The sequence below is a fragment of the Haliotis asinina genome, chromosome 7, assembly GCF_037392515.1.
Source record: "Haliotis asinina isolate JCU_RB_2024 chromosome 7, JCU_Hal_asi_v2, whole genome shotgun sequence".
NCBI classification, from domain to species: Eukaryota; Metazoa; Mollusca; class Gastropoda; order Lepetellida; family Haliotidae; genus Haliotis; species Haliotis asinina.
Window position 1 is genome coordinate 3,396,026 of NC_090286.1, and position 16,926 is coordinate 3,412,951.

The 16,926-nt window shown below is 38.4% G+C and overlaps 2 protein-coding genes across 2 annotated transcripts in view; one reads left to right on the top strand and one right to left on the bottom strand.

Annotated features, from left to right (window-relative positions):
• The window catches only part of LOC137291058 (multiple epidermal growth factor-like domains protein 10), a 30,488-nt gene extending 14,736 nt beyond the window's left edge, over positions 1–15,752 (bottom strand). The window contains exons 1-5 of the mRNA XM_067822337.1: positions 15,517–15,752; positions 11,682–11,909; positions 1,184–1,324; positions 628–771; positions 76–222 (exon numbers count right to left, since the gene is read on the bottom strand). Of these exons, the coding sequence (XP_067678438.1) occupies positions 76–222; positions 628–771; positions 1,184–1,324; positions 11,682–11,909; positions 15,517–15,694 (838 nt within the window). The 5' untranslated portion in view covers positions 15,695–15,752. The remainder of the gene's footprint in view (positions 1–75; positions 223–627; positions 772–1,183; positions 1,325–11,681; positions 11,910–15,516) is intronic.
• The window catches only part of LOC137291600 (uncharacterized), a 210,965-nt gene that overhangs the window by 129,401 nt on the left and 64,638 nt on the right, over positions 1–16,926 (top strand). The gene's annotated exons all lie outside the window — the stretch shown is intronic.

The following is a 16,926-nucleotide window of genomic DNA, read 5'->3' on the forward strand; positions in this document are numbered from 1 at the left end:
TTAAAATAACATGACACTACCACTCACTAGGAACTAGTGAAATGTCAGCACATCGTCAGTCAGAAAGAAACTTACTTTGTGAACAGTCATCTCCCCTGTATCCAGCTGTACAGCCGTCGGGACACGTTCCAGTCACGTGATGACAGGTGTTAGATGGCGGCTTACAGTGACGGTTGCTGCAGGTCTTACTACATCCTTCTCCGTACATTCCAGTAGAACAGACTGAAAGAAATGGTGCATTTATCAGGAAGTGTAAAATTTCGAAATTTTGCAGATGGACGCGTTACTCCTTTTTTCAAGAAAACTAGCGCAGTGTAACGTCATAACAAATGGATGTATCGTAATCAGAGCACTAGCTGGATAGTCTTTTGTTTTTGAAGTGTGGGTACACCGATAACTGTCACTTGTTTGTGGGGGAGAGTGTGTTGCTTCAACTGCCTACGTCCCCTGTCCGACATTACATCAGTGGAACCTACACCTACAACGAATAATCAAGAAACCATAGGCAATCCCGTTAACTCATGGGGAACATGAAGATACATTTAGATACTTATAAACTGAAACAAATAACAAAAAACCGAGTCACTAGTGAATTGCCAGTACGATGTCAGGAAACAGGAAACATACTTTGTAAACAGTCATCTCCCGTGTAACCAGCCGTACAGCCGTTGGGACACCTTCCAGTCACGTGATCACATGTGTTAGATGACGGTTTACATTGAGAGCTGCAGTTCTTGTTACATCCTTCTCCGTATCGCCCTCTGGGACAGACTGAAAGGCATGGCGAGTTATATGAGGAAGTGTATATTTACCGTGTATACATTTGTTGTAGGCAATGTAAATATTTTCACACGCATTTCATCTTGGGTTGTCGGATTCATTATTCAGAATATTCATGTTTCTCAAACAAATATTGACTTCCAGCCTCCTTTGTATTGCAGTCACAAATTGTACTCAAGGAAATTGAGAACTCGACAGTTGTTCGTTACATCCTAAAATGGAAGTACCGTGTGTTATATTAGGAGAATGGGGAGATGCAAGGTTGATATGGTGAGAGTATTACCTTGTGTGTGCTATATTAGGAGAATGGCGCGATGCAAGGTTGATATGGTGAGAGTATTGCATTGTGTGTGTTATATTAGGAGAATGGGGAGATGCAAGGTTGCTATAGTGAGACTATTACCTTGTGTACAATCTTTTCCTAGATAACCAGCCATACATCCATCAACACACCGTCCTGCGAAATCACAGCTGGAGTCCATCTTGCAGTGACGTGCAACACAACGGTGGACGCATTTGGCTCCATAATACCCAGGATCGCATACTGAGCAGAATAATAAGGATTACTAAGGACATGAAATATGAAGGCTATATAGATAGGTTATGTGACGAAGGTTGTTGAGGGTGTGGTGGACTCGCGGTGCATGTGTTTTGTACTGAAGTAACTAAAGTTCCACAACATGTTCTTGACAGACGTGGACCTCTTTCCTATGATAATACTTTGACCTGCAGTTACAGAATTAATTACACGGTTTCAAACTGTATAAATATAGTGATATATTACAGTATATTGTCAACTAGACTTTACTGAACACAATATCACAACGTATATTTTTTTCTGATAATTACAAACACAAAAGCTTTTTTTCATCCTTCGTTGTCCAGTTCCGAGAAAATTCGACGAGAAACAGCAGAAGATAATGAGCAAATATCTGTTCAGTATTTATATATACCATATCTTCTACAACTGGGTAATATCTGGGAAACTAAATTTAAGCAGTCCCGTAACTTTAGGAATGTGAGTATTATTGTGACATGTCCAAGTATTTGTGTTACGGGTCATGTGGTGATTCATGTTCCCATATTTCCAGCCGTGTAAACAAGGACACGCTACTTGCGATGTCATTGGCTCTGCGGCTCCACCCTCTGTTTATTTTAATGAAGAATGGATAATAGAACGACGGCATAAGCAATACAACATTATTGTGTGTACAGTATTGTCAGTGGTATCCAGCCGCACATCCACAAGGCACATTTCCATTGTATTCCACAACAGCTATGCTACAGTGACTGTTGCCACACAGTTCATAGCAATTGTTTTCATAAAAACACTACAAAATGTATTTGTCGTTCCTTAAACTATACATACACTGGAAGTCAAATCTATGCGTCATCCACCTAGTATGTTTGTTTCCAGTAAGATAAAAGACTGGTATGTTCTACATGTCACTGATGGGATCGGATTCTAGTGATTTTCACCGTCAGTTGTTTCGTACTCTCTGCCACATAGGTTTATGTCAAAGCCAGTGACTGGACTTTCACTGCCATAATTAAACGGGGAAATTCACTATCAAATTGAAATAGAAGCATTTCTCCAACAGGCTGTAATCACACATCTCAACAGGCCTTTGCGAGGTAAATGGATGGTGTCTATTCCAATAAGGTAAGCGTTCCACCCTGAAACATCCTGTTTTTTGATAAACAAATGTTGTAGGATGTTCCAACAGTTCCACAAAGTAAGAATCAAGGTATCAGAGTAGTAGTAGTAGTAGTAGTAGTAGTAGTAGTAGTAGTAGTAGTAGTAGTAGTAGTAGTAGTAGTAGTAGAAGAAGAAGAAGAAGAAACGGTAGCTGTAGTGTCAACGCACACAGCTAGGGACTGCTAGTTTTCAAATTGTTTAAACACGTACAGTAAGGGATCGGGGGCAACATACAACTTATACAACCCCTCTCCAAACATATTTACAATAACAAATTTCTGCGTAAGCAATAATAGGAAACAGTCACACAAGAAGATTGACAGTTTTGGGGAAAATAGTTCAATAAAACGGTGTATTGAAAGAAGACTTCTGGAATCGTTTGTATTTACTGATGTACATTTGTAACATAATTTCATTTTAATGATTTGTCAGAGAAATAATCACAGAATTACAACATATATCTTGAATATCTTTAAGTATGATCTTTCTAAGTTGAAAGTATAATGAACACTCTAAGAAAAAATGTTGATAGCCACTGTAGACTCAGCTCCAGCACACCCCGTTAGGCAGCCTGCATTTGAACACGCTCCTGTGTCAGGGGGACAAGAGGCCAGGTTGTCGACACAGTGACAGTGTCCATGGTACAGTTGTCTCCACAACCAATATACCTACAGATGAGTCACGCCACGCTTATATCCCTTGTATATACAAATATGAGATGTTTAAACTGCTCCAACCGTAGTTACGCTGTTGCATCATGATTAAGACCGAAACCAGCAGCGATCGGGTCTGCTTTTAATATAATGTTTCCATTACTTTGGTTTGCAAAACATCTTCAAGAGGGATATTTTACGGAGCATAGCCACTGAACTGAAGTGTGTTTAACCTCACTCTGCCCTCAAATACAATATTTATATATGTGAGACATTATTAAAATGAAGTCAATTCAAAGTCTAAAGTACGATATGAGCATGGCAAAGAATTTGGGAGAAGAAACAAGAATCTTTTTCGATTGTAAGAAGACAATCACGTCACCAAAGTAGCTTCCCATTGCAGTTCATCACAGTAGGAGGAATTCATGCCAAAGCGGTTGTTGCGATGTTGTTAGAAAAGGGGTTTCGTTGTAACAGGGTGTGGATTCCAGAAAATATTACTATTCTAAAATTATTCAAGTTAAGTTGATTCTGTGTGTTAAGAGGAATGCTTGGATTCCTTAAGATACAAGACAAGACAGACACTAATTTCATGTAGGCAATTGCATTTTGATTTGGCTGTCACTTGCTCCCGAGTCACATTGAGTTCAGTAAGAGTAAGTGGCAATGTGATAGAATTTTCACTGCCACGATTCAAAGCTATGCTATAAAATACACGACTTTCTCATCTCGTGCAAAGCAAAGCCTATTATCTGACACAAGCTACCTGCATACTGCATTCATGAGTGAGTGACTGAGTTAATAGTTAACGTCACATCGGCAATATTCCAGCCACATCGTGACGAGAACATGTTTGATATTGAAATGAAATGCGCATATACTATAAAACCCTGTCGTCAAAGGACAGTAAGATAACTAGAATATCACAGTTATAATTCAAAACTAGTGTGGAAAGTTAAAACGAATATCACTATTTGGACAATACAACATAAAATACGGACTATATATCACCAACATCTGAAGGTAGATCACCATACTAGGGACCATGGGGACGTACTGTACATTTGCTTCCTGCATGGACCCTAGCTGGATTTACATCATCCCTTCAGTTGTTAGCAATTTAGGAAATCTAGCCATATATTAAAAAGACACACATTCTCCGATTAAAAATATGGACAGTTTGAATTTACTTTGAATGTTTGTGGACTTTCATTTAACAAATCTAATTCTTTTAAAAATGCAATGATTAAATGAGAACTTATTATTAAAAAGATCCTTTACAGTTCGTCATTTGAAATAGGTATCCCTTGCGATGGAATATTCAACACTGTCAAGCAAGACATGCTTGACCGTGATTATTTCATCACAAGGGATGCAGAATGGAGGATCCTCACCTTTCAATAGGTATTCATGAGTATATCTCGTATGGCCAATACGACATCGCCGCATGATGACCTCTTCAAATCTGGACTGACAACCCAAGTAGGTATAACCAACACAAGGTTTTATTGCGTGTAATTTATTTATGCCCACTTGGGTGTCCCACTTCTTCTGCATCAGATCACGGATATAAGATCTAATGTTAACTTTATAATCAGTGTATGGGATAAGAAGAGGTGTCACAGATTTGTTGAGTGCTGCCTTGGCAGCAAGATCAGCCATCGTGTTACCAGAAATGCCAACGTGGCTGGGTAACCAACAAAAGACGATGTCGTATTGGAAAGTAGCAAGTTCATTATGCAATTCAATAATTTCAATTAAAAGTGGATATTTGCAAGAAGTGTTTTAATAGCCTGAAGGCAAGAAAGAGAGTCTGAATAAATTATATACTGGTTATGTTTTGGGTGTCTCTGAATATATTTGAGAGCCGTTAATATGGCGTTTGCTTCAGCTGTGAAAATAGAGCTGTTATCGGGCAATCTAGAAGATATTCTTCTGGATCCAATGACAGTGACACAAGCCACTGCGCCACCGTCCTTGGACCCATCTGTAAATAAGGATTTATAACTGCTATATTTATGTTTTAATTGATTATATTCTTGTTTATGTTGTAATTCATTAGTTTCTTATTTTTTTTAATGTAGTTAATGTTAGATCGACTTTGGTTTTATTCTTAAACTAAGAGGCGGAACAAGAGAAGATTTCTTATTGTATAAATCCTCATACAGAGGATTGAAGACACAGTTATATGAAGGATTTGACTCTTTCGAATGCAGTTTTGTTAGATACTGTAAAGCTTATTTTATACGTCGCTGTTCAAGAGATGGTTCATCAGCCTCGACGTACAGGCTGTCAACAGGTGAAGTTCGAAAGGAGCCAAGACAGAGTCTTAGATCTTGATGATGGACTGAATCTAATAGTTTTCGGTTGCTTTTGCAGGCTCCACCATACACAATGGAGCCGTAATGAAGTTTCGAGCGAACCAGTGATCGATACAGGTGTAGGAGGGTAGATTGATCCCCTCCCCACTTGGAACTGGAAACAACTTTTAATAGATCTAGTGCCTTCAAGCATTTAGTTTTTAGGTATTTAATGTGTGGAAGAAAAGTTAAATGGGAGTCAAAAAGTATACCCACGAACTTGGCCTCCTTTACAACTTTGATGGGAGTGTCATTTAAAATATTTCAGGGTCTTTATTTGGTTTGTATTTGCGGCAGAAATGTTTCCAATTAGCTTTGGATTTAAAAAATTTAAAGCCGTTTTCGAGACACCATTTATCTATTTTATTTAAACATAACTGCAATTGTCGTTCAACAGTATGCATATTTTTTCCACGATAAGAAATATTAAAATCATCCACAAAGAGTAACCCATCAATTGAATCATTTAAAACCTTTGATAGACTGTTAATTGTAATACTGAAGAGTGTGACAGACAAAATACTGCTTTGTGGGATGCCCTGGTCCCTGATAATGGTCAGACAGGGTAGAACCCATGCGTACCTAAAATTGTCTGTCAGTTAAAAACTCGGATATAAATTGAGGCAAACGACCCCGTAAACAAAAATCATGTAAATCTTTTAAAATGCCATGCTTCCATGTCGTGTCATAAGCTTTTTCTAAATAAAAAAAGATTGACACTGCATGTTGCTTGTTAATGATGGCGCTCTTAACGAATGGCTCCAATCGAATTAAATGATCTCTGGTACTGCGGTTTTTACGAAAACCACATTGTATATTTGTGATTAAATTATTTGACTCTAAGTACCATGTCAGTCGGTTATTGACCATACGTTCCATGGTTTTGCAAACGCAGCTATTCAAGGAAATAGGCCTATAATTTGAGGGATCTGTATGGTCACGGCCAGGTTTAGGTATGGGTACAATAATGGCATCACGCCAGGATGGAGGAAATCTACGAGATGTCCAAATATCATAAAAAATATTCAACAGTGTCTTTAAACAGGATTCCGGTAAGTGTTTCAGGAGTTGATAATGAATGTTATCAGTTCCTGTAGCAGTATCGTGAGATTGTTCAAGAGCAGTATGAAGCTCATGAATAGAAAATATTTCATTATAACCTTCCCCATTATCTGAATGAAAATTGATTTTGTTCTTTTCCTGCTGTTTGATATTTTTGAAATTTGGGAACATAATTAGACGAGGAAGAGTGTTTGGCAAGAGTTTCTCCCAGTTTGTTTGCAATATCAGATTTATCTGTTAACAACTGATCCCCAGTTTTGAGATGATGTATGGTTGATTTGGTACCTTTACCTTTTATTCTCTGGATCATGTTCCATACCTTGGACATCGGCGTTCGGGAATTTATTTTCGAAACAAATTTTTGCCAAGACTGGCGTTTGTTTTGCTTAAATGTGCGCCTCGCTTTAGCATTTAACACTTTATGTTTATTTAAATTATGGATCATTGGGTGGCTGCGGAAATAATGTTCAGCCTTTTTCTGTGCTTTCCTAGCTTGTTTACATTCATTAGTAAACCATGGTTTACGTATGTGTGAATTTATAGAGGACTTAGGAATACATTCATCGGTTATTTTGCTGAGCTCATCAGAGAATAATTGGACTGAATCAGGAACATCAATAAAACGATCAGAAATTAATTTGTCCTTGCAAAGTAGTTTGCACAAAGGCCAGTTAGTTTTACTGAAGTTCCATCTTGATGATGGAGGGATATCACCTGGAGTTATTGCCTGAAGAATGGTCGGAAAATGATCACTGCCACACAGATCATTGTGAACTGACCATTCAAATTCATTTAAGAGATCTGCATCAGTGTGTGACAAATCAAGAGAAGAATATGTACCTGTACCAGGATGTAAGTACGTTTTCGAATTATCGATGAATAGACATAGTTGATTGCTTGAAAGAAAAACTTCTAATATCCTCCCATTCCTGTTTGTATCAGAACTACCCCAAAGTGGATTATGTCCGTTAAAGTCACCCATAATGATACATGGCTTAGGGAGCTGGTCATAAAGAGCCTGAATATCTGTTTGTTGAAGAGTAAAAGATGGTGATACATAAACTGAGCACAAAGTGAAAACAATATTCAAAGCCAGCCTGACAGCAACAGCTTGAAGTGGTGTATTCAGGGGGACAGGGCTATGTATAACACCCTGCCTCACCAAAATTGAAGAACCCCCTGTAGCTCTAGGTCCTGGAGGAGAATAATAATTATAAGAATCATATTGCCTTATATCCATAGGGTCAGTGTCTCTAAAATAGGTTTCTTGCAAGCAAAATGCCGATGGTTTGAAGTCCTGTATCAGTAACTGTAAATCATTTAGATTGTTCCTTAGCCCTCTACAATTCCACTGGATGATGTTAGTTGAGCGGCTCATGGAGGTTCAATTGGAGTTCGTGATTTGGAGTGGGGTCTAGCTCCACTAACTGGGAGTGACGGATTGACCTCCATCTCTAAAGGTTCAAATTAGTTGCGAACCGTGATAGGGGAAGACTTTGAGGAAGGCACCTCCAAATGCTGCATGGTTCTGCACCTTTTGGATTGTTTCTTTTCCTTTTTGCCATTTGTTGAAGATTTAATCTGACTCTGTGATCCCTCCTCTGCGATAAACTGTGCTGCTAAAGATAAATCTACCGACGGCAGTAATGCTACAGCCTCTGTCTGAGAAGTAGATACATCAATCAGAACCTGAGAAGTCTGAATAGTGTCACTGATTATGACTTGTTGATTGACCAAAGATAAGGATGTTTGATATGATTTTGATGTCATAGGAGATCTGGAAACAAGAGGTCGAGAAGAGACAGCATTTGAGTATAAATTTGATGAAGTGGTAGAAAGGGGTACCAGCTTTCTTGCAGAGGAATACGAAATATTGTTAGTGTGTTTGATTTGTTGAATTTTTGTCTCGCGTTCATAAAAAGGAAAGGATTTAGATGAGGCTAAGTGGTCTCCATCACAGTTAGCACACTTAATGCCATTCATACACTCGGAAAGTTCGTGTGCACTACCACAACGGGAACATTCCGAGCTGTTGCAGCAGAGCTTGGCCCCATGAAATTTTGACATTTGAAACATCGGAGAGGAGACGGTACATACACCTCCACCCCGATGTTGAAGTATCCAGCTTTTACAGATTTTGGAAGGACGGAATGTGAAAACGTAAACAAATACGTATTGAGCTTGATTATTGTGCCATCGTCTTTCTTTTTGGAAAATAGCTTTACAGCGATGACCCCTTGATTGCGAAGCTTAGTAACAATGTCGTCCTCAGTCATGTCAGTAAGACAATTACCACTATCTCTGACAATGCCTCTACATGAATTCAAAGTTCTGTGTACAGAGGCAACAACGGGTGTATTCACAAATTGTTTTAATTTCAACAGATTGTCCGATTGTTGTGAACAGAGAGCCATTTCGAAGTCGCGTTACATCCTTAACTTCTCTACAGACACCGTGAATGTCCTTGGAAATAGCAAAGGGGTTCAGCTTGAGAGGGTTTTCATCACCAGATGAGATGACAATAAATCTCGGCCACGAGTCAACTAAGTCAGATGAGCCTTCATCAGATGACGAAGATTCAACATATCGGCGTTTATTCTTTGATGAACCAGAAGGAATGGAGGTAGCCATTATGTTGGAAAAGTGTTCGACAAGCCTGCTCCCCACCCACGGGAGGTGGAGTGTCAACGAGGACGGTGTTACAGCGGAAACCAGTCTGTTCCACCAGGGCTACAGGGATCTTATACTCCAGCCAATAAAAAACTTGAAAAGCTGTTCTGAAGAAACACAGAATTCAGAGGTTAATATTGCTAGATTGGTCCATGAGCCACCGCCTCCTGGCATGGGACTCTAGGCAAATTAGCACACAAAAATTTGTACATTGAAAGCCAAAAAAGCCAAGACCATATAATCAAAGTACTACGTGTAAAAGTATCCACCATGCACAGGGCCTGGCGTGACCAGCCGTTTGATTGAATTGGGCATATTCAACCTCCCGTCTAGGTGAAGTTAGGGCCAAAGTGGCGTGTTGAGCAACAGGAACACGGTTGCAGGCCCCTGTTACCCTCAACCACCAGGATCCCCTCCTCCACCGACACAGGGCCGCAACCCACGGCTAACGGGTTGGTGGAACAAATATGCCCCCGGGTCCATAACGGGGGGTTGGCGAGCACTTAGCGTTACCCAGCACCCACCACGAGAAGGTGGCTCGTCACGGGTGCCTACTGCATACATGAAAACAAAACTCTTATTCAGACACTCCTGGTTATATTACGATGTTCATAAAATCGAAAAAAACTGTGGTCATTAATCAGTAGCGGAGTAGCAGTATCTCAGAATCTAACCGTCTGATGATGACAAACTAGTCAGTACAAAACAATTAGAGCGAGTGAGCGAGTTGGATTTTAGCCCGCTTTCACCAATATTCTAACACAAGAAATGGGCTTTACACATTGTTCTTATGAGGGGCATCGAAAGGAGACGCTGCCAAAAAGGACGAATGTACAGACCATATAACGAGGGATGATGTCATAGATGTCGACATGCATATGGTTGGTGTGCGGAAAATGCACATCGGTCATGTCAACATGCATGTGTTTATTTACTGCAGTAGCTACTGTGTGGATCGTCCCTGAAACAATTTATAGATCATTTTCCCAACAGATGTGGACCTCTTTAACATACAGTTGCCGACTCAATATTAAATAAATCGTTTCAAACCGCATAAATACGGTAATATATCACAATATATTGTAACACATCGTCAAGCACACTTTAGCTAACTACAAACGATGTGGCAGTTGATACGCTTCACTGATAATTAGAAACACAAATCCTCTTTTTTCACAATTTTAATACAACACATGATAAGGACTAAATACAAATGTAGCATTTAAGCATAATATTATTGAAACATACCATTTAGTATACATTCATGTAAACGTGAGGCATAACGGGTGCACTTGGTGTCCTATTACAACACACGACAAGACAATAACAATTAGTCAGGTGTCTGTAAAGCGTCACGTGCACGTTCTGTTACACAAATCACGGTCATTTATACCATGGCCAATCAATGTATTAATTTCTACGACGTGTCAAATACAGCCATGACGTCACAATAAGTATCAAATCTTCTACAACTGAGACATTTACGGGAAGGTATGTTTATACTGGCAGATCAATTAAGTACTAGTTAAGCATGTCTCAGTTGTTGATTCATGCTGACGTATGTACACCCAATCATACAGACAAGGAAGGTCTGATGCTACAGAGGATAGGTAGGTCTGACCATAGACCAGAGGGGATGTATGGGAATAGTGAGGAAAGGAAGGTTTAATCTTTGATCGAGTTGGTGGGCCTCGTCACTGGGATCGTGTCAGTAGGTCTGACTGTAAGCTGGGTGGGTGGATGCGGAAGTTACGTGCTGAGTGGTTGGAGCAGTTTCTCATTGTAGACCAGGTGGGTATGGTTCATCGTAGACGGTCGTAACGCGAGTGGGCATTTCTGTCGCGTAAAGGGGTTGACTGGTATACTCATGTATCGTTCTTCAGATAGGCAGATGTAATCGTAGGAGTTGTCAGGAAATCTCACTGTGAAGCGGATGTGAAGTTTTGGTCAGAGGGCAGTCCGATATATGTTTGATGTTTTTCAACAAAACCTCAATGTTAGGCAGAACTGACACGAAACACGGGGTTTTACGTATTTGTAGAAATACATTTCGAATAATGTATATTTCACCTTTACGAAATTCACCAAATTATAGGTGCAAACATGTCAGTATATTATTATCATTTGAGCATACATATAGTAGGTAATTAGATGGAAACTGAAACTTGCATGGAGTCTTAATTTATCACTAACAATCAGTATTCAGATTACAGTATCTGTATGTTTTAAAATTAAGACGCATAGTAATCAGAATTGTTTTCTAGATAAGTTTCATATCTGCCACTGAAAAATGAATCCGTCTACAGTTGGTAAATCTGTCAGAAATCCACAACTTCGCCAATACTTTCTATGTGCTCACTTTTTGTCTAATTTGCTCGTGACATCAACCACTGGTTTGTGTTATCAGATTATTGTCTGTATACATCGTTCTAGTCTGGTCATTGCGTTTATACTTACTCCACACCTGCACTTCAACAAAGTCCAACGCAGCACCAGCACCATCATTATCAGTCTCTGTGTAGACAGTCAGGTAACGCCAGGTCCCAGGACAGGTGACATTCAGGATATCAGGGATGTCTGTACCGTCACCACGTCCAATAACTGTGTGACATAGATCTCCTTCTTTGGGATCAGATGAATTTGTCATAGAGTTGAAGAGCTGAAGGCCATTACGTCGACGCTTATCTAAAATGAACCATGTACTTGTGTATTATGTAATTATGTAATTATCTACATAAAAAATTATTGCACCATGCTATCGATTCACTTATTTACAGATATCCGAGTTATAAAATATTGGTTAAAATTACTAAAGATGCCTTCTTATAGTCTACCAAAGAAGTGTTACAATATCATGCAGCTATTCGATAAAAATGGACATACAAATTGGGTTTCTTCTGTTAGAAAGTTTCTATTCTCGGAAGGGTTTGGATCTCTTGTGAATGATCAGTATGTTGATTGAAGGGGAATTTATTTTAGAACTAACACGAAGATTTAAAGATATCTACTCGCAAGAATGGTTTGAAAAGATATCACTCTCCAGTAAATGTTTGCATTATAAGGTGTTTGAGTGTAAAATTTATCTTTGATGTCTAAACGTGAAAACGTACAGGATAGCGTTAATCAGATTGAAAAGTTCTTCACATGATTTATTTGTCGGAAGTGGAAAATTTAAAAATGTCAAAAAAGAAAATAGAACTTGCAAACTATGTGGTCTTATCAAAATGAAATATGAATATCATGTTCGTTTAATCTGCCCTGCCCATAATTCCACGAGAGAGTTGTATATTGAGAAATATTATCGTGACCATCTAAATTTTATAAATTCCTAGCACATAAACAACAACAACAACAAAAAACACTCTATACTTGAAAAGCTCTCAAGGTTTGTGTACTATGTCATGCTCTTTGGAACAGAATAATCTCAGAACACAATGTAATTACCTACAGTTGATTATTTCCTATTCTTTAAGTATAACACATGTGCGTGTAAATATTCATTCATAAATGTGTCGTACTACAGACCTGTGGCCTTCCAGTAGCGGAAACAAATATGCATAGTGCTTTGGATGATGCATGGGTAATAATTTTTGAATACTGTTACGAGTGTGTATATTCTGTATATTTTTGTTATTAATCAAGTACTTATTATTGGGTCACAACATTTAGTGTTTTGAATAATAGCTATGATGGGTCACATTTCGTTTTAATAGCTGGTCAACACTTTTATAATTTTTGTTTTCCGGAATTTATCTGCTCCTAGTTTTCGATGTTTACTTCCGGGAGACTTATTCTAGGGCATTCTACAGTGTTGACGATGTTTGTTTGTGCCCGAACTTTCGGGAAATGACTTCGTTTATGTATAAATAGGCTGGTTGCCGACACTCACTCTCACATTCATTCATATCTGCTGGAGTTACTGCCAACACGCTTGATCATCAAAATCCCGTCAACGCCTAAATCTACATTATCTGCTGTCGCACCGATCGCTGTGTTGACATTCTGCCATAGTTGATTCTCTCTCACACCAAGACTTTGGTGAGTTTGCTATATTGTATTTTGTGACTCTCTGACTTAGATTTTGTCCCTCTTAAATTGTATTTGTAATCTGCATTGTTATATGGGTCATTGGACTTGTGACTTTGTATACCTTGCTCTCGTTGAAAAACAATAATAGAATTTGAACGTAAACAACTTGTCTTGGTTCTGTTTTGCTGGTTCACAGGAGATTTCTTAAATAGTTTGTTACGGTAAATTCTTATTCGTAACAATACATTATTTTGTCGAATGAAGCTTTTGAAAGGCATTTAGAAGCTGAACGAACATGAATTACTGATACGTGTTTTGGATAACAACTTACCTCTTTATTCTTTACACGACCATTCACGGATGAAGGAAGAAGGATTAGCTCTGACGCGTCGTGTGAGGAACACGGGTATCACTCTTCCAGTTATCACCATATTAATACTGTTTGTTGCGAGGTGTTGAAATCTTTACGGGTACCACATGGAGAATGAATGTATGGTATAGTATTAGCGGCATTGCTGTTTCACCACTTCAGGTAGTGAGTTCTATGTAACGTTTTGTTCTCCCCTTGTATGTATGGATCTATTTCCCTCCTGCATGAAACTAGCAGTGATAACAACGACAGTCAGATTACAGGTTAGAGTTGTGGTATAAACATTATCATCCGAGCAACTACGAAATCGAAAAAAAGGGTTATTTCAACGTTACATTTAAAAGATATATGGTGTATAGTTCTGCTACAATGGTAGTTTCAATACAGTTTATCATTAAACTTTTTGACCAAATGGACGAGGATTTATACCAATTTGAGACGTACATGACTTTTAAGGTCTGAGAGAAGCAGCTTATAGCTTCCGTGGCATGCCTATGGTTGGTGTGATATGCTGGCGTTCTATATCTAGCCTGGTAATAGTTGAATCACATAAACGGTTTATGCTAATATCAATCACTGTAATGATGCAATCGCCATACGAATTATTTTCAAAAACTCTAAGATTTTTTAAAATGCTCACTAAATATGTATTGGCTTTCAATGCACAGTCTTACCATATGTATGTAACCAGCAAGGGTCCATGCAGGTAGCAAAATTGCTGTGAGTACCCATGGTCCCTAGTATGGTGATCTACCTTCAGTTGCTTGTGATCAATAACCCATTTCTACATTGTATTGTGTATAAACAGATGATATCCAGTTTTACCTTATTTTGTGATAATATGTTAATGTCCTTTGTTGACCAAGTTTTATATATTATATGTATGTATTATCAATTTAGAACAAGTTTATGTCACAATACGGCTGAAATATTGCCGATGTGACTTAAATTTTAACTCGCTCACCCTATTCCACCTGTAAATATACTGACATTTAAGATTAAAAAATACATCACACGTTTGTTTCAATATGATTTCATGGTTCATTCCTTCATAAACAACCACATATTTTCAAAGCTGCAGGCATTACTGAGGCAGCGTAATAATATGTAATGTGTCATCACTCACCGAATTTTTGGATGTATCGTATATAAGCACTTTAGGATACATTCATCAACTATGATGTGTAGTTCATGAGAAAACATTTTATGGGATCAAGGATGTTCGTGAGATGTTCAGGTTTCAATTTGTTAATACACGTTTTGCATAAATAAGTCAGTTCCTTTACATTCCATGAAAGCTTTTAAAGTAAAGGAGTCAATTTAAGAATTAAATCGTTGATCTCCAACTACCTAAGCATAATATGTTACCTAATTAAGTACACTTATCTGCACATTGTCCCATTTTAGAGACGGTACCATAGTGGAAAACTGAGCATTGTAAAAATGCAAACCATTTTCGTTTTATTTTTCTCCTGGAACAACGAAAGTTTCAAACAGATTCTAATGAGCATACAATTATAATAGGGACCAATAAAGAATCATCGTGCGTCACACTTCGTCGAATTGGTAGGGGACCTGCCCTGCCACTGGATGTGGCCATGCTTAAAGAACTTATAGTCTAAAAGTAATGAGAATGGTTCAACCACTATTCAATTTACTCATGCTTCATTCATACTATCACCATGTGTCATACTATTACCATGGTGTGTTGTACTATTGTCATGTTATATTATTATACTATTACCATGTGTTGTACTATCAAGACTAGAACAGCAATCCATAAAGGCAGCTTATTGGATTAAGTATTGTTTGATTACTATGAGTCTGACACACCAAGGTTCAAGGTGAGTTTATGTAGCGGGGACATGCTTCAACAAAAGTGGACATACTTACAGTCTGTTCTGAAGTAGATGTTAACCAGTGGTGACTGTACTGGTGTCTGTAGATCCACCTTCCACCAGGCTGTAGCTTCATAAACGCTGGTGTGGACTGAGTACGTCTCGTTAACTGCAGTAGTCACTCCATCTACAGCTTTAGCAGCAGACTGTGAGATTTGACGTGTGGTACTCATCCATGCTGGTTTGTCCCGGGCCACATCCTGTCTCCCATTTGCAGCAGATCCTATACACCGTGACACATATTTGATTAGTTGGAACAATTATCTGTACGGAGTTGCATCACCTCCCAATGCCTGGATCGAATCCAGATTCAGGATTCTTTTTTTCAGCATGTGGCACTGAACAAAGTATCGTTTGATAAATTATGTGTTTATTCATGCGTTAAAATATATCACACAAATAGTCTCAGTCTCCATTTCAGTTGACGTTTGAAGGCAGCTTCAAATCATTCGTAGTATCCTTTTTGTCGAGAAGTCATATATATCTGTAGTTATAAATTCGACAGGTGAAAATGAATTTTGTAATTAGTAGATAAACACTAATGTGTGTTGATTGCATATGCAACTGATTATTCGACGCAGTAGGGGTACCTACACCTATTTCTCACTTACGTCTCCATGTACACCTCATGAGAGAAACCCAACAGATTATTCATAACATACACTCCAAGCTGCTGCGTGCAAATCCTGATGATTATTGTCGTTTTTAAATTTAGCGTGTGATAGAATCGCTATGCTGTGTTGTGTATAAATGAATGATTGTTTAATGTGCATTGCCCAAGGAACATTACCGTACACAGAACTGTTGCCATTTGAACCTATATGATAAAGATAATTCAATGCATGAAAAACAGGATATCGATGTGATTAACATACCTAGTTTGTCACAAAAATATTTCAAGAACGCAATAATCTAAAGGTTATGTGCAGCATGGATACAATCACTATGAGCAAACTGCCCATTTGAAACTGATTTCGTAACGGTCACAAGCAACAACAAAAAAATCAAACATAAATAAAATACAATTATCAATGATTCATGACATATAATATACATTGCTGCTTGTAAAAAATAAGTAGACAGAATTATAAGTGTACAATCGCGATTCAAAAGTGCAATATTTTGTACTTGGGCTTACTTCCCTCGAAACAAGACTTCGGGATAACAACTTCTTTTATTGTACTTGCTGCGTCGTTTCAGTATGGATTCATATACAGTTGTCAAACAAAATCATATGCACTAGAAGAAGTTGTTATCCACAAAGAGTGTATATAGAGATGTTGGGTTTTGTAGATACGAGGGGGTGTCAATAAGTTTTGAGCCTTGAGCATTTTTCATACCCAGGTGTCACAGCCTATGGTACGACATTGAACCTTCTGGTGTAGCTGATGCGATATATAAATTT